This window comes from Apteryx mantelli, chromosome 9 (genome assembly GCF_036417845.1).
Source record: "Apteryx mantelli isolate bAptMan1 chromosome 9, bAptMan1.hap1, whole genome shotgun sequence".
Classification (NCBI taxonomy): domain Eukaryota; kingdom Metazoa; phylum Chordata; class Aves; order Apterygiformes; family Apterygidae; genus Apteryx; species Apteryx mantelli.
In genome coordinates, this window is record NC_089986.1 from 28,855,035 (window position 1) to 28,873,332 (window position 18,298).

Below are 18,298 nucleotides of genomic sequence, written 5' to 3' on the forward strand. Positions count from 1 at the left end.
TAGAGGACATATTTGCCATTAGACAACTTTGTACTATAAGGAGCCTTGTAACTTTTTAGAGTCCAAGTCATTGAAATCAAAAACTCCAACCAACAGAAGTATCAACAAGCAAACCTGATATTTTTCAACACCATAAAGAACCTACCCAGAGAGAGGAAAAAAAACAAAAAAACACTTCTGGACTTAACAATGAAAAAATATATATATAAAGCATTTAATTTGCGTTACTGGTGACTATTTTTCCTGGCATGAAAATGATGCCATAAGAAAGAAATTACTCCAGAAGGATGGGCTTTGACTGGAGCAATGATAAGGATCAACCACATCACTTTGAAGCAAAAGGAGTCCATTCAGATGTCAGTGTAACCCACTGAAATATCGCAATGTAAGTATTAAGACAGCAAATGGGAAAACTGTTGGAGATGCTGCCATAAAAACAAGTGAATTTAACAAATTGTCTTCACACACATAAAGACTACTGAATTACAGTTCTTAATGCAAATTATCAAGTATTTATTAAACTGTGATCCTCTAATAACATGGCTGGTGCTACGAGCAGATAGTCTGCCTTAAGAAAATAAAGAATTAATCTCATATCCATTAGTAGCCACCCGGTAACTGACAGCTTCTCACAGGAAAACAAAACCCTCATTGCAAGATGCACTGAACGGCTGTTGTTTCTATAGGAAATTAAAACATCACATTCAAAGGCTACAGACGATAGATATCCCAGGACCGTTTGATGGACACTCAAGAAAAAACATGCTAACCTTAAAGTTTGCCAAATACTGTTAGAGATTTGCTTTAGTTTGTCACCATCAAGATGTAACAGTCTTTCCATGCAACAAACCTCTAAGAAGAAACATCTTGGAAAATGTTAGGATTAGGAAGTAACTAACCTGTCTGAATATTCTCCAAACAACAATTGGCAAATTTATTTCTGTAATAGTGAACAATATTTCAGGTAGCAGAGCAGTGGTGATTTGTAAAATTAATTAATTAATTAACTAAATAAATAGTTTTAAAGACTGCAAAAAAACAGTTAAGCGTGAAGCCAGGATAACCCTTCTGACTCGCATGTTAAAATCTTCATGTGTATAAGAACCACAAGTCATTTATCACACATCTGCAGAACTGAAAGGAAGAGCAAATTCAGGAGCAGTTCCCAGACAGGAGGGGCAATGACCTCTTACGGTTTCCCTACGATGCAGCCAGATCTCAGGCCAAAAAGCTTTTAGTCCGCTGATGTTCTCAACCTTTAATGCTACTAGCAAGCCTGTCTACTCAGACAGTGCCATGCTGGCTCTCTGGCTGTCCCTCTATCTCTTGGAAAAAAATTCTGATAAAAAGCCAGACAGTCGCCCTTTTTCCCTTCTTGAAATGACTCAAGTCTACACTGTCAGCCATATAATGAGCCTGATGGATCGCTACCTAATACATAAAATTTCTTGCCTCCTTTCCTTCCTTGTCACTTCCCCACCTCTAACCTTAATGAACAAAACTTACCCGGCAGGCCACATAATCGACAAAGCAGGGCAAGTTCTCCCCACTTTTGTTCATAGCAATCTTCTGCTTCACTTACTTGTTTCAAGGGACTGTGACAGCCCATCGAGACAGAAATTACTTCTTTCCATATTCTGTACACAGCCAGCATAACATTGCCTTAAGACGATACAAAAATTAAGCAAATCTAACATGTCTGTACGCATGCATGTTGAAACACTTCCCATAGTCTCGCATTGCAACACAGAATTCATCAGCCAAGAGCCTAGGCACAAAACACTCATTTCTTTACACTCTTTGAGCCAAAGAAGCCATGAAATTCAATGATCAGAGATCACAGATCTCAGCCTGTCTCCTCTTACCTGGGATCATGGCATTCACAAACTGGGGCTGGATCACGGTTGCTAAGAGGTAAATAATTAAAGAACTCCCGGAGATTAAGTAAAGCATCTATGTCGTTCTCAAAGGCTCTGTGTGCAACTCCTGGAAAGAAACAGTTAAGCAAGTACTGAAATTATTTATTTTCAAGTATGTATCAGTAAGGGCACAAAGAAGTTGTAACAGAATTTTTTAAGTCCAGGTATTAACAATGAGGAATTTTAAACCACCAAACTTGACCTCTGAAAATATTTAGAAAATGCCTGGCTGTGTCAGCCTTCCTTCTTAGAAAGTCTGGATTGCTGATTTCATGTTTAAAATAATATAGAGAGGTTTATCAGCTGTTGCAAACCTAGCTGGATCGCAGCCTTCTGGAATTCCACCCAGCTTACTGTCCTGGACTCACGCAGGCTGGATCTGAGCAGCACCTCTGTGGGTCTTTTTGCTTCATCATCAGTCCTGCTCGCATAGAATTTGAGGTCCCACAGCTGTTTTTAGCCCCCAGAAAAGTCATGTGTTGCCAAGACTCTCGGAGGTGGCAGGGGAAAAGAGCTTTATCTCACATTGCCACCTTGCTTATAGTTAAGAAGTTCAATCAGTCATGCAGGAGGCCAACAACAGATCGTTAAGAACCTTTCAACCTGTGTAAATCTCCTCCGAAAACCAAACCCAACCCAACCCAAGCCAAGCCTGCCTTGCTGAACCCTGCACTCCTCCAACCTTCCCACTTCCAGAATCGTAGGTGGATTTGCTACTTCTAAATCCCAGAACTCTGCCACACACCCACTTCTGCAGTTTTGTCTCCCATTACTAAAAAGGGCTGGTAAGAGAGTCCTAGGCACAGCAAGATCCTGCTTAAGCAGAGTTTTATCCCTTAGCCTCAAGTGACACCTACAAGTATAAACTTCTGTATGAGGTAATCAGCTGCTTCGTTAGAACAACTATGGCACTTACTTTAGCGAACAAGTAGTACATGAAGTAACCTATCCAGCTCTCACCAGATACAGCAGTGTGCGTCTTTGCACCCCCAAGCTGCTCTTGCGTGACGTCTTCATTGGTAACAGACTTAACTACATCCGGGCCAGTGATGAAGAGGTAGGACGTATTCTGGAGGGGGGGGGGGAAGAGACGGTAAATGCTAGATCCAAACTGCAGAAGCATTTAAGGAAAAGCCACAGTCTCTAGAGACTTTCCCTAGAATAAGAAAGCAGTACAACACAGGGAAGAATTTCTTAAAACTCCTTTTGATTTAGGAATCAAAATAATGTATTACACTAAAAATCTACAGAAAATTCAATTAGCCACAGGTTATTTAAGAAAATTATTAGCTTTCCATAAAGAATAAACTGAAGCTAGTTTAATTTAACCTAACCTCAATATGAAGGCATATTTTAGCATTCTTGTGCATCTTTTATTTTCAATGTCTGTATTAGTCCCTATATACATTATCAGTTTATGTAAAAAAAAAAAAAAAAAAGACAAGGATGAATTGTAATGCAAAAACAACGGTATGAACAGTGCAGTTATTTCCTATGCCAAACTAAGCAAAAGGAATGCTGTGTTAGCACTAGGAGACACTTGAAGGAAGTAAAAATCGAAGAAGGTTGGTGACCGCAGAACTTTAAACTGAAGGTGGGGGAAGAAAAAAGCAATTCTGACTCTTGCATGCAGTCAAAGCGCTACCACAAAATGCCAAGAAGTAAATATGGGCGCAATGTTTTTCTCACCCCACCATTAACCCCTGATTTAAGATGTTACAAAACTCATTAACAGAATTCCTTTTGAAGATCTTTACAGGCGTGATCCTTTTTCTAAAAATCACATAAAACACATTTTTTTTCCAACATTTCCCTAGCTGTGTCTCAAGCAGTATCTGTCATGTCCTAGTTGCAACCGATACCTGCCAGCCGCATAACACCCCCCAGCAACTAGTTTCCAAAATGAGGAAATGGCTCTGGTTTTCAAAATACTTTTTCAAAACCAGGTCATACATTCACCACGCTACTTGATCATACAAAACTTGCTACCTTTGCATTTCATCCAACTTTGTAATACATAACAAAATTTTAAAGCCTTTAGGAGTTGGCTCCCTGTCTTACATTAAACACTTAAGACTTGTTTTCTTTAAAACTGAAGCTTAAAACAGAACTACGCAGCTTTGTCATTTTTAAATAAGCATCTTGAACAGAGGTGCTTTTTAAGAAAAATTCATGATCCCTTCATCAATCCTATGTGCAAAATAACAGCATGGGACCATTTTAGTCTTGCTATCAATGACATTACTGATAACTAATGACACTAATAACCACTAACAGTACAATGGCATTAATAACATTCCTGCAGCAAATTCCAAGCCTTCACTGCTCCAAAGCAGGAGACCATTTCCAAATAAAACCCTGACACAGGGTCTGCTTGTGACTGATCAATGTTACCAACAGCAGGTCAGCATATACTCTATCCTTACCTTCACCATGAACGTGAAATCAGTCAGAGCAGGCGAATATACCGCTCCACCAGCACAAGGACCCATAATGAGGGAGATCTGTGGAACTACCCCAGAACACAGAACATTTCTCTGCAACAGAAAAAACAAAGATGTCTAGTTTTATCAGAAAGTCTCTGCATCTTTAAATCCGTGCAGCGATTGATGCGGAGCAAGTGATGTGGAGCATTAACCAGAACTACCTGATACACTTTAAGCATCAGTTAACATATGGTTTTCTACATCTCACAGTTTTTTGAAGCATCAAATCTTAAAAGTAGAAATGGAGGCCCATATAAGGCCCTTCAAAGCAAGGCTGGCTGGCTACTCATGCCTGTATCTGCAGTATCACACACTGTTTTGGGCCCCTCTATACGAGAAAGATTGACAAACTGGAGCACGTCCAGTGGAGGCCTCCAAGACTGTCAGAGGACTGGAGCAAAGAGAGGCTGAGGGAATGGGGTTTGTTCAGCCTGGAGAAGAAAAGGCAAAGGGGCAGCTTATTGCTGTCTTCAGTTGTCTAGTGCGTGCTTATAGAGAAGACTGAGCCGCTCTTCTTGGAAACGCACAGTAAACGGATGAGAAGCAGTTGGCACAAGTCACAGCAAGGGAAATTCCAACTAGATACAAGAAAAAAAACATTTCAAAATCAGGATGGTTAAGCACCGAAACAGTGGCCCAGGGAGGCTGTGAAATCTCCATCCTTGGAGATATTCAAAACTTGATTGAATAAGGCCCTAAGAAACCTGGTTTAGCTTTGAAATTGGCCCTGCTTTGAGCAGGGGTTGGACTATGGACCTCCAGAGGTCCCTTCTGACCTAATTTATTCTATAATTCTATTCCAAAGCAGTAATGCTGATAGTTGATGGGGATCATGAACAGAAATTAATCCAGACGTCAAGAGAAAATGAGTTTTTAAAAAGCCCACCACCCCAAACATACCACATAATTGTGGAAAAAAATAAAAGAAAGAACAACTGGAAATAGTCTGAACTTTGTCCTCTGGGTCAGTGCTACAAATGTCATATGGCATTGACTCATGCAGTTGCCACCGTGTTAAAAAAGAAAAGAAAAAAAACAACCCACACCAAAACCACGCACAGGCAAAACTAAAGCAAAAATGAAACTGTCAGTAAGATGACTGATGATTCTCAGGAGCTTTCTGTCACTTGTTTTCAAAACAGTTATAAGAGGCCTGTGCCACCACCACAGCGCTTATGAGTAACCCATTTCCTATCATCTGTAGCTAATGACGTTTCTGTCAGTACAACTTTGAGTATCCTCACTATAAAAGACATCAGCTGAACTTCGTGGTTTTTCTGTTCCTCCTGCAGAAGCGGTTCTGATCTGTGACTTTACTCCAGACAAGTCACTATTGCTTTGGCAATAGCATCAACTATACATTGGACTATTATATGTATAGCATAACTACACACTATGTTTCTCCAGCTCAGAAAAGAGAGATAGGAATATGACTGAGGTCTAAACCTCAGGTCTCCTGACAGCATGTGAGAAGCCAATGCTGGTACGGGAAATACACTCAGTGCCGCAGATTTGAACTTAACCCACTCTTTGCAACACCACCAGTGCAGAGGCATCTTAGTGATGCGGCTTCAGAAATTGAAGGAAAAGCCCTTTGAGCTACACGGCAAACCTAAGGAGCCAGAAAGTCTTGGTATAGCAGGCTGGAACAGAAAACTTTCGCCAGTCCAACCGGATGCCCCCAAACGGTCAGGTTAACAGGTTTCATTGTAGTACATACTGTTCGTTGTACAGAAGTTTGTGACTTGCATCAATTTCCTATTTTTTAAACTTATTTTCACTGACCTACCATCTTGAGAGAACAGGCATTTCGTGCTTCTGACCTGTTTCTCAAGTTATCTTCAAGCACATAGTGCCTGATTTACTTTAAGTCCCTCTTTCTGCAGTGGGAAATCTTCCACCATTTATCCGCACCCTTGAAAGCAAATGAAACATGAAACTCTTAACATGTCTGTATTTCAGAGCAGACACAAGGACAGCTTGCGGTGGATCACCCCCAAAAAATCACCTAACAAAACACCCTCTAAACTAGGGTATGCCCACCTGTCCCTGACAAACAGATAAATACTCTTTAGAGGAATTACAGCCCAGCACAGAGAATCTATACTTTAGTGTGAATCTGAAAGTTAAATAGTTGTTTGGGTTTTTCTTACGATTAAGTAAATCGCCTATTCTTCCATTCTTCTGGCAAAGCTAACAATATAGTGCATCTCCTAAAAAGCTTTTCATTGGATCACAGAATTTTATAAGGCTCAGTATTATCCTTGTTTAACAGATGGGTAAATGGAACTAAGAGGTACAGTAATTTGCCCAAAGCCAGTAAGGAAGCCAAGAGAGAGAAAGTCCGGGTCTCACAAGCCCTTATATCTGCTTTATCCTCCAGGTAACGCTGGCTGAAATAGGACGATGACATCCTCAAAGTTTACTTACAGACACTAATTTAGGTAAAGGACTTTTCCACCTTTGGGGATGGCAACCTTCCTGGTCATCCAGCAGCCTACTTACCAAAAATATATCTGCATAGCCAGCCAAAGACTCCACTCCCTCCTGGATACGGGCTCCTCCAGAGTCATTCAGTCCAATCACTGGTGCTCCAACCATGGCAGCTTGATCCATGATCTGGTGATGAATGCAGACTGTTCGTTATTATCCTAGCTAAGCTAAAACTCCAAAGCAAAAAGGCAAACACCCTCCCTTCACCCCCCCCCAAAATGTCCACCCCTAGAAAAAAAAATATCCGCATGTGCTAGAATTATTTGAACTGCTTCTGCAGCACTCACCTTCACCTTTACTTGTACCATAGTCACTAACTGCTTACTGACGCATCATGTCTTGACTCTTCCAGACTTGAGATTTAGAGATACATGTTTACTCCCTGTCTCACCCTTTAATATTCACCCGCCATGCTAGCTGTGCATCTCCGTACTCACACTGTATTCTCCAAACCCTGTGCTAGCTCGCACATCAGAGAAGCTTGGGCCAGAAAGGACCAAACTGTCTCTGTTCATGAGGAAGTCTAAATTACACCTAAAACATTCTCAAATATACGTCCAATCTGATCTTAAAAGTTTATTGCAGTGGCGATGGTGTCATCTCCCTAAGCAGCATACTCCAATATTTGACTACCCTTCTTGCTGGAAGTTCTTTGAGAAGACTAAACTAAATCTTTCCTTCTGAAATTTAGAACTGTTACTTCTTTCTCAATACATAGTTGACATGAAGAACAACTTACTACTTTCTTTGCTGCAGTCTTCATAAACATTCAAGGATCTCAAATCTCCCTTCAGTCTTTGTATTACCCTTCATATTTCTAGACTACGCACCATCAATTTGCTCACACTATTCTTTCTAAATCCTATTCTCTAGCCCTCTGACTATTTTGGCTATTCACCTCAAGACTCTTAGCAATGGTTCCTTATCTTTCTTCAAGAGTTATGCCCAAAACTGAACACAATACTGCAGCAGAGGCTTAAGTGGGAGGATTGAACTCCGCAGATGTTATTTAAAATATTCCTGCTTATTAGATCCCAGTATAATGTCGGCCATTTTTGTAGCACTACACCACTGGCACATTATGTTAAGATCTGATTTACCCTGAGATCATTTTCTGTAAAACTACACGTTGTCAGTCAATCCCCATTTTGAATTTTGCAGTTGCTTTTTCCTACCTGAAATTAACCCTTTCAATCATTGCTACCAAATTATATCTTATTTCAGACAATCTTTAACTTATCAAGATTTTTAAAGCTTCAGTCCTGTCTTTCAGAGTGCTTGCAGGATCAACCTTGAATTTTATATTGCCTAGAAACACAGTAAGTATACTCTATCCCATTCAAATCAATAGTATCCTAACAGTATGAAAATCCCAGCCCAAACATGAATCAGTAATAACTATCTCCATATAGTTCTCAAGTGGCTTTATCCCTACTTATCCCTATCATTTAACGTAAAACAGTGCTTCTTCATGCTTTGCGCATGTCCATTTAAAAGACAGAACACCACTGTGGCAGAACACAGAATGAATTTGCAATTTAAATACAATCCCAGATTTTAAAATTGTCTGTGTGGTTTGCAAACAGAGGCTCCGTGAACCATGAGAGGCCTTGTTTGCTTATGTGAAGGTTATGCAAGACATTATCAAATGTCTTAGTAGAAATCAGTGGAGGTGACATTTATTGCTTCTTCCTAGAAGGCCTGTTATCCTATTACAAAAAGTACACGTTAATGAAATAAGTTCACTGACACATTTTGCTCTCTTCCAGGGCCTTACATACAGTTTAATTATTTGTGTCAAGGTTTTTCCAGATACTAAAGTTTTTCCACAGGCACTCATCCACAGGTACATTCAGAATACTGAAAACGTGCTCCTGTATTTGAGACCAAACCTTTTTTGCCATATCAGGATCTGTAGGGACCACTTCAAGCTTCCTTCTCCTCAAACACTTATTTTTCTTCCTCTTTGGGCCTAACCAACAACTGTCTTGAAACAAGACATCATAAGCACCATAAGATGCACATAAGTATACAAGCTTTAAAGGTGTTCCCCACCACAAGTGGACACCTATCACTCAGAAGAGCTACATTAAATCTTCATTGCTTCAGGGAAACCATGACAGGCACCTAACGTGGTTTGAAAGAACGTAGGCTCTTCTGCAAAAGGGACAGGCAATCAGTAGCTCAGACCTACCTAGCCTTGAGCTTTGCTGCAAGATGCCAAATATCCCACCTCTCTGCAACTCTAGGGAGAATCCCAAATAGCAAGCAATTACCATCAAAGGGCCAGATCTCCAGGAAAGTCCAGCTCAGGGAGAGCAACTTCACTTCCATGTTCCCGGACATTTTACACCCCTTAAGCAACTGATAAGTTTGCATGAGCCAAGATTGCCTCTTTCAGAACAGATTTCTGCTTCAAAGAATTCAGCCCAACAAGAACTAAAAGAAGTGAGCCAGAGAACCCACACCACCCAGGCAGTGGTTTTGGGCTCTCCACTGCCCAAGCTACAGCCTCAAAGGCTTTGAGCGTCATAGCAGCGAACGCATCCAGAGCCTTCAAACTTTGGAGCCCACCACTGACATTGACACCGATGCCAACTGAGCACAGTATCAACTAGGAAGGACTTGCATTTCTTCTAGTTCTGCTACCAGCATTCTCCCTGATTCTTCGGAAATAAGAGATCAAAAAAAACCCCAAAAACCCACAGCAGAAAGCATCCCATCTTTCCAGTACCATTACATCCATTCCAATACAAAGAGACACTGCAAAGCTCCACTGTAAAAGGGTGATAACAAATGCCTTTTCCCAATATCAACACTCAGTAAAGCCGAGCCCAAAGCTTTTGTATGTTCTAGTTTGTTAGTTTGGTTTTTTTTAAATCTCCCTACTGCTTAGGAGTCTATGCCAAAAAGTAGCATTCCCATTAGGAGAAAAGGCCTTGAGCTCCATATGCCTTGTTTCTGATTTCATAGTAACAAAAATCAGGAAGTATTACCAGCCCGTGCCATTGATCACCCATGCATGGAAAAAATCCTGTCCTCCATGCCCCTGGGGTTCAAATACCAGCTTTTCCAATGATACATGCAGACGAATGAGAATAAACAGCCCAAAGTGCCTGATAACAAAAGCCCAGAGGATCAAAGTGACCTCCAAGTTGTAAAGTTGTTTATCTTCAGATTGTTTACTTATTTCATTCGCTTTTTTTTAATTAATATTAAACTTTCATGTAATACTCTTTATAGCACAACGTTTCTCCCAAGTCATTTCACATTGCTGCAGTGGACAATAGCTAGTTAATCCACATCCCATCCTTTGCAAGTCTCTCTTGGCTCGTTAGTAGAGTGCCACAGGCAACTTGGTTCAAATAAAATACGTATTACCCAGAAAAGCCCCGTTGCGCTTGAAAAGCTTCCAAAGGGCACCTCTCTGCCAGCTTTTTGCCAGCCTCTGCCTTTTACACCTTAACCGACAGGAGGAGATATACATTTTCAGCTTGCCAGTGACATGCATCAGAGTCCATTTAAAGTCAGTCACAAGTCATCTTCTCCAAGCCATTAGCATAACAGACTGAAAATAATAATAAAGAAAAAAAGACGCTGACAATTTTTTTGTTTTCTCCTCTGAAATATTACCTTGCAGATCTTCTGGGCATGAGCTCCAGATAAACTACCTCCAAACACAGTAAAATCCTGAAAGAAAAAAGGAAAAAAGAGACTAAGGAAAGAAGCATTTCAATAACAAACAGTCAAATGAATCCCAGTAACTGATCCTGATATAAAATGTTGCTAGTAAACAGTAAAATCCTGCAATGCTCTATATTGGGTGTGCAGCTCCAGTGCATCCTGCCTCCTTAGTAGAGCCTGCAGATCAATCCTGTTCAATCCATGCCTTCTTTACAAGTAAAGAGACCTGTTACAGATACTTGCCAGTGGATCCTATATTAAAATTGCAAATTTACTATATCTCTTTTGCTTTTTTACTCTTCACACAAACATATTTTCCTCTTTTACAGACACTAGCCATACTGCAGTAGTCTTGAGAAACTTCACCTGTGAGGAAGTCCCAACGCAATGGGCAGCAGTAGGATGGATATGCACATAACATATAGTCCGACACACAAACAGGCAGAAAATTAAGAACTGAAACTATCCGATTGTTCTGTATTCATGAGTTTCCAAACATCTCCAAACATCAATTATTATTTTATTGGCGCTGCAAGGATGATGTCAGCCAAAACTGACTTGCTGGTGCTACCTCTAGTTCTGAGCAGCAAGATCTTGAAATAGCAACATGATGTCCCGGGAGGGACAAGGGAACATCTGATCCAAAAGGGAAAAGGGATGTTGACACCTATTGACACCAGTGGAGCCCAGAGCCAGCTCCTGATGAGCTTCACCAGTGTATTCCCACTGAATCTTTCACTCAGAGGAGACCTAAAAAACATGTTGACAGAGAACAGCATGGCTAGCAAATGGACCAAAAAGGAGGTAACATCTCAGGTGGCAGCTGGATTTGGAGGGAGATAAGATGCTAAAAGAAGGTGTACCACAAGAGGGCACATTTAATTTCTTTTAATATAAAAACTGCCCTTGATTTGTGTTCTTCTAAAATCAAGGCCTCCGTTCAGCTCAACTATCTATGTTCAGATCCACCTGGTAGTAACACAGTGTCTTTCCTTGGAAGAACTACATACCCAAGACAAAAAAAAGCTGGGTGTATGACTTGCAAGGTCACACAGCAACAATCATTCTGGCTGTGGAAGCAATTTGAACAAAGGCTACTTTGTGGCCCAGAACAGAGAGGCAGTTACCAATGATCTGAAAGAAAGCTCTTCTTTCACTGTGTTGAGACTCAGTCAAGTCAAATCTCTACCTATAGTGTTCCCTCTAAAATATTTTTAACATAAAACACATAGTCTATCTATCTACTTGTATCTATCACAATCTCTTCAACTAATCAGAGAGTTCTAACTTGAAAAACAGTTCAAGGTTGCTCAAGTACTCTCTATCATGAATTCAACTCATTGTAATTCCAGTTAAGATCTTCAGCAAACGGCCCGTCGTGCAGCTTGAATCCCTGAAGACGGCCACAGAATTTGCAAAGCACACCACTGACACAGGACTCCACACGGCTGCAGGAGTCCATCCACGCAGATCCAGCTGCAGGGACGGAGTCAAAGCCTGCAAGGGCTTCCAGCACAAAGGGCTCAGTAATTTCTCCATTAATTCACTCCTTGGTTATCAAAACTGCACTTTGGGGGGAATCCTCCAGTCTCTCAGCATAGCAACACCCAATGATACTACACTAAAGTAATAATAGTTCCCTATTTCAAAACATTCCCACTGGCTCTACATTCAAAAACATCACTTGCTTCTCCTTCACGAACAAACTCTCACTGTTCCACAACTGCATCTCTCACCCAACAAAGCTTTTCGAAATGCTTTTTGGCCTCCTCTTGTCTGAAAGTGCCCTGCTTCCTCCCACAGGATGTTATGCTTACTTCATGCTTGTTGGTAGAAGGTAAACAGGTAAATTGCTACATGGTCACACCGAAACAGGGTGAATTTCAAAGGATGAGTTTATGATATTTAAAAGACAACAAGCAAAAACATACCTGACTAAAAACATAAGCCAGTCTCCCATTAATCCGGCCCCGGCCAGTCACCACACTGTCTCCAGGATACTGCATTAAGAAAAAAAATAGTTAAAAATAATAATAATAAAAAAAAAGCAATGACATCCACTAAAAGAAACCCTATACTGAGTACCAGGCCAAGGCAAAGACTGGTTCTCTTAGAGGACTGGTCTTTCATGTTTGCAGCAGGGGCTCCAGAAAGACTTCTCCTATCCCTGATATGGACAACTGGAGGTAACACCACACATTAGTTAGGTATTAGTGTGAAGTATTAGAAAATTTTGCGGATTCCTCTCAAAAAATTTTCATCTCATCTGGAAATAAGATAAATAACATATTTAAAGACAGGACGTATCTTTTATTAGGACCAACTAATGTTTTTGAAAGAAATGGTCACAGCATACAAACCTTTCTTGAGGTGTTGATAAAGAAAAAAACCCAACAACCCTGGAAAGATCAAAAAACACAATCACAATCACCCAAAATACTTCAACACAGCCTGTCCCATTTTTCACCCTGTAAGTAATAGAAGAAGAGAGAGTTGGAAGAAGAAAAAGAGCCTGAGAATCTTAAAATCTGCTTACCCACATTATCTCACTTTTGAGCATAGGAAATAACATAGTTGTCTTTCAAGACAGCAGCAGAAAAGCAACTTTACTGTACTGGCATAAAGGAATTCCAGGCATTCAAATGCTTTTCACTGTTGCTGTTTTGCACAGGGGGAAAAAAAAGAAAGAAAAAAAGAGCAAACTGTGCAGGGTCCACTGTTACAAGGCCCGTTCACGCTCCAAGAGATCAGTCCTCAGGAATGGCATACCACGTCGGGGACTTTCCCCAGGCTGTGCAGACAGCACTGCTAAGAACTCTTGCTTCTCAACGCCAGCCTCAGCACACAGAGCAGTAGGAAATGCACCTCTGCTTCCAGCCATCCTATTACAAAGACACCTCCTGATAGCACACGCAGCCCGTACAGTGCCCTGGATGCAAGCGCATGTCTCACCCTACCTTCAGAAACTTCCAGGAACCTAGAGGAATTCAATGTTAACCTAATATTCCAGCTCACTGGCCACAACTAGGTCATCTGTTGTGAAACTGTGCTCCGTAAACACAATCTGCAGCTCACCGAAAGGTGATTTCTGAAGGGTAAGAAAAAAGTTAACCCCATGGTCACTCACAGGACTTGACTGCTCATGGTATCTTCAGAAACGACAATTTGTTATCAGTGCTGCGGGATGCAGTGTTGAGTACCAGGATGAGAGGCTATACTGCACTTATTTCAATTTGCTGGGGAAAGGAGTAAGAAATGACTTATAGAAGAAAAGACATTTGCTCCTACTCGCAACGACAGGGAAGAACAGACCTAATACAACATCCTTCCCAGCACTGGGTCCCATCAGCCTCCTGGCTACTGGAAACAAAAACAAATCCTTCATCTTCGCCAGTTTCCAACGTCCCCACTTCCCACGGTGGAAGCCTGCTGGTCCCTGTTTTGGTCACAGGATGCAGCCCTGCAACTTGAGAGGACTTGGAGATTGATGAACTGGTTTAATAACCACACACACAGAAGTTGTGGTCATTGAACTCAGCATGGGGCAGTGGCACGTAAGGAGCAGCTCCTCGCCGCGCCCCCAGCCAGCATATTCCATAGGAAACTGGGCCTTCCCGCTATAGAAAGATTTGCGCTGAACACACACATTCGCACTAGGCACCTGTGGTTCCTAGCATGTTCGCTGGTCACATCTGTATTAAGTTGCAACAAAATTTTTTCCCCCGTTTAATTAATTTATCAGGCATCAATGTTGTGGTGAGAGACTTTGGGGAGCTGTAGATTTTTTTCTCCACAACACATACGTTATGTACCATGGTGGTTTATGATACATGGCCGCATATCTGAAAACTGCATAAGTGACACAGACTGTAACTCACTAACAGACCAGCATGGTAACTGCTTGAATTTCCAGATATGTCAGATTTTAAGGCCCTAAAGGCTAAAAGGACTAATGGCTTTTATGACCCTCTAGTTTGACAGGCATAAAAAAAGTCTGAGTTATTTCAACCAATAACTGCAATATTGCCTGTAGAGGGACAAAAGTATCTACCTGTATTTGTGTTTCACATGTGACTTGACTGTCAAAGTAGTAACCATAAAGCTCTGCAGCATGTCTGTATTATTTAAAAGAAAAATCTACGACAATATCCAAGGATGTATTTGAACCAAAAAGGTGACCTTATTAAAAAAAAAAAAAAATAGTATCAACCTTAGACAATGGATAAGAAGCAAACCGTGTAAATTGTTAAATGGAAATTAAGAATAGCAAAAGAAAATTTGCAAAACCAAAAACCCCAAAATAAATAAATTATGTGTAAACAGAAGAGCCTATTTTCAAACTACTTGGCTGGCTGAACAGTGAAGGAAAGTGAAACGAGTCATATGAAATAAAAATACCTTATTCTTATCAGAGTCCATCCCAAAGTCAGAACATCTGTGTTCCACAAACATGTCATATTCATCAAAACTGTCAGGGTCCAACAACAGAAGAACTCGCTCCCTTGCTGTCAGCTTTCCCTGAAAGGGAGCAAGCAACAATTAATAAGAGTTATCAGGTGGTTCTGGAGCTCTTTACTAACCACCAGTGGATACAGTTTAATCAAACATTCCATTACTTGTTCTGCTATATTTGCCCCCACTAAGCAACTGGATGCCCCAAAGCTGAAAATAGCCTGTGTGGTGATTATCTTCCTTAAAAACAAACACAATGCAAGCCAGACTTTGAAAAGGCGCTGACTATTGGAGCAGCACTACCGCAAGACAGAGAGAGCATGATCTCAAAAAGAAGTCTTTTCAACCAGATACAATAGTATCACAGCTATTTTTGCTTACACATTCCAACACTGCTATTAAGGCCTTTGTTGCATTCTTAAACATGGAATCCTTCCTGTCCAGACCTCACCAACAGTTCAAGGCATTCAGCACACTCAGAGATATTTGAGACTGCAGCTAACAAGAAGAAAAAGGAAATATGATGGCCTCTCTCGACTTTCGGACAGATTCCTTTTGTTCTCTTTCCTTCAGATACCAATATAGGCAAAGTATCATAAGAGTCAAGAACCTAATTAGCTGACCAGATAAGCATGTTCCTTCCTAACTGCTAACGATGCCCTGTAATAATGAACGATTGCAAAGTTCTTTTTGTCCCAGCCTTCCAAACAAATGTGTTATTTCCAGCCCAGCTGAGCATCCACCTTACATAGACCAGGGATCTTACTGTGAAATAAGACCTGTGCACCTGGCTTGCCCTCATTTGGGGACAGCATGCCCCTACCTCAATGTGATGTTAAAACACAGCCAGGCTACTCTATACAACTTCTGACTAGTAGGTTAAAGAGTTTACAGAAGTCAACAAATGCAGGAAAGACTAACATAAGCCACAGGTTTCATTTATATAAAACATGACATATGATGTCTTAGGCCCCTAGACAAGCAGAAATACTTCTACACTGATGTGTCAACGTCCTAAATGTAACTCAGTGAGGATGCACCTCTTCTCAGATGTTGTTTGACTGGGGGAGGGAGACTGCCGATGAGCGAATCGAATGTCTTCATATGTATGGCTTATGCTACTTCCTTGACTCCTGCATCCCATCATGGTACCACCAGGCCCTCAGGCCTTCACTCAAAGCAGAAAAGACATTCCAACAGGGAATAGGAAATACAGGACATTTATATTGCCACCCTCCTCAGCATTGCCTAACTCCTGAACAACAGGAACAGAAGACTAAAAATCCAACAGTTGCCCTCCTGCCATCTGTTTTTTTTTCTCTGCCTTATTTCCACTACTTTTAGCTCTCTGTTCTCATCTCTTAGAAGATCAGCTTAGATTTGCAGCAGCAGCAATGTAAAACAGTATGAAAGATGAAGCTGTCCTGGACAGTACACCCCCAAGTCTAAGGAAGCGTTAACCTAGAAGTTAAACAACAGCACAAAAGAGACGGAAGCTGCAACCTCTGCCCAAGCTGCCCCTCACACAGGTGCCTTAAAGCCAGTCTCGCTGCCACGGCTGATGCATTTGAATTATCGCTTTCCCCTCGTAGAGTGCTAGTGCCGTCTTCACGGCCAAAAAGAGCCTCTGCAACTGAAGCGAGACACCGCCGCGGGTCGTGCGAGGTGCCCCAGGCTCCCGGGGAGGCTGCCCGAGCCGAGCCGAGCCGAGCCGAGCCGAGCCAGCGGCGCTCGCCGCCCGCTGCGGCGGAGTGAGCTCCGCGCCGGGGCCCGGGGCCGGGCAGCGCCCCCGCCGCCGCCGCCCAGCGGAAGCGCCCCGCAGGCAGGCGCTCTTCCCCCCGCCGCCGCCGCCGCTCACCCGCTTGTGCTGCGCGTCGATGCGGCGCTGGCCGCCGCCGAGCAGCGCGGCGCGGCGCTTCTCCTCGATGCGCTCGGGCACGGACTGCGGGCGGCCCCCCGAGGCGGCCCGGCACAGCGGCCCCGCCGCCGCCGCCGCCGCCCGCCGCAGCACGCGCAGCGCCGCCGCCATGTCGCGAGCCAGCGGCGGCAACGGCGCCTGCGCGGCCCCGAGCCCGCGGGCAGCCCCGGCCCGGCCCGGCCCGCTGCGCTCGGCTCCGCGCGGCCGCTGCTGGAGCGCCGGCGCGGGGAAGCTTTGCGAGTCTAACGGGAACGGTCATGAACTCTTCCCCTCTTCCCTTCCGCGACCTCAGGCTTTGGCTGCGCTGGGCCTTTGCAAAGGTTGCGCTCCAGAAGCGGACGCCGTTATCCGAATAAAAAGGTGTTCAGCTCTCCAGACTGGTCGCCCTCCCCCTTTTGAGGCGCGTACGAGGCCGTACTTGCTTCGAAAGCACTGTCCTTGGGACACAGGGCGACCGGTTCCCTGCCTCCAGCGCACGCGTTCGTCAGGGTGAAGAAAATAAAGACCCCCGAAAGGAAGTGGGTTAGGGGGTCTGGGGAATGGGGCCTGCACAGACCAAGTGACCTAGCTGCAGTGCGTCCACAATCCCGAGATTTGATGTCACCTCTTCCCAAGTAGTTCTCTGACTTTCAAACTCTGCTGTTTACCAGATAATGCAATAGTTGCCACTGCAGTCCACCTCTGATGCTGACCACCCAGACATCAAGCAGTCAGTTGAAAGGAACTGACATAGTGCTAAGTGAATATCGGCTTTCATGTCCACACAAGCATGAGGAAGGACATGAGCATGGCCCTATGAACGTCACTAGTGTACGAAGAACAGTCTCCAAGCGTTGGGAGAGCCCTCGGGCTCCTGTCCAACCTCCTACTCAAACCAGAGGCAACACTGAATTCAGACCAGATTTCTCAGGGCTTTGTCAGTTGAATCTTGAAAGTCCCCTTCCCCTGATCTCTGTGACCTTTCAAAGATGTTTGAGGGGCCTCGCTATGACACCAGCTCTCTCAGCACCCTCACTTGCATCTGTCTGGTCCCACAGACTTGTATGTGCTGAGCTTTCTCAGTAATTGCTGGCTCAGTCCTCCTCCTTGAACCCTGTCTCTGGGTACAAAGGCCTGGAGATCTTGCTAGTGAAGACCAAGACAAGGAAAGCAGTGGCCCACACTAGCTAGTGGGGGGACTATGTCAGCTAGTAAGATTTCTAGGCCCCCCCTCACACCCCTGCCACAATAACTGCAAGATCTCTGAGCTGCGCCCCTATCTAGTGGTAAGACAGCTGCTTCTCAACAGTCCTGATTAGGAATCAGTCAAAAACTGAGAAGCACAGGTTCTTCCTAAGCAGGAAATT

At 43.0% G+C, this 18,298-nt stretch overlaps 1 protein-coding gene across 1 annotated transcript in view; it reads right to left on the reverse strand.

Moving 5' to 3' along the window:
• PCCB (propionyl-CoA carboxylase subunit beta) overlaps window positions 1-17,063 on the reverse strand; it is a 29,708-nt gene extending 12,645 nt beyond the window's left edge. Inside the window, exons 1-8 of the mRNA XM_067302197.1 lie at window positions 16,893-17,063; window positions 14,981-15,100; window positions 12,514-12,582; window positions 10,532-10,588; window positions 6,911-7,024; window positions 4,346-4,456; window positions 2,880-2,988; window positions 1,866-1,986 (exon numbers count right to left, since the gene is read on the reverse strand). Of these exons, the coding sequence (XP_067158298.1) occupies window positions 1,866-1,986; window positions 2,880-2,988; window positions 4,346-4,456; window positions 6,911-7,024; window positions 10,532-10,588; window positions 12,514-12,582; window positions 14,981-15,100; window positions 16,893-17,063 (872 nt within the window). The remainder of the gene's footprint in view (window positions 1-1,865; window positions 1,987-2,879; window positions 2,989-4,345; window positions 4,457-6,910; window positions 7,025-10,531; window positions 10,589-12,513; window positions 12,583-14,980; window positions 15,101-16,892) is intronic.
• Between the last annotated feature and the right edge of the window lie 1,235 nt (window positions 17,064-18,298).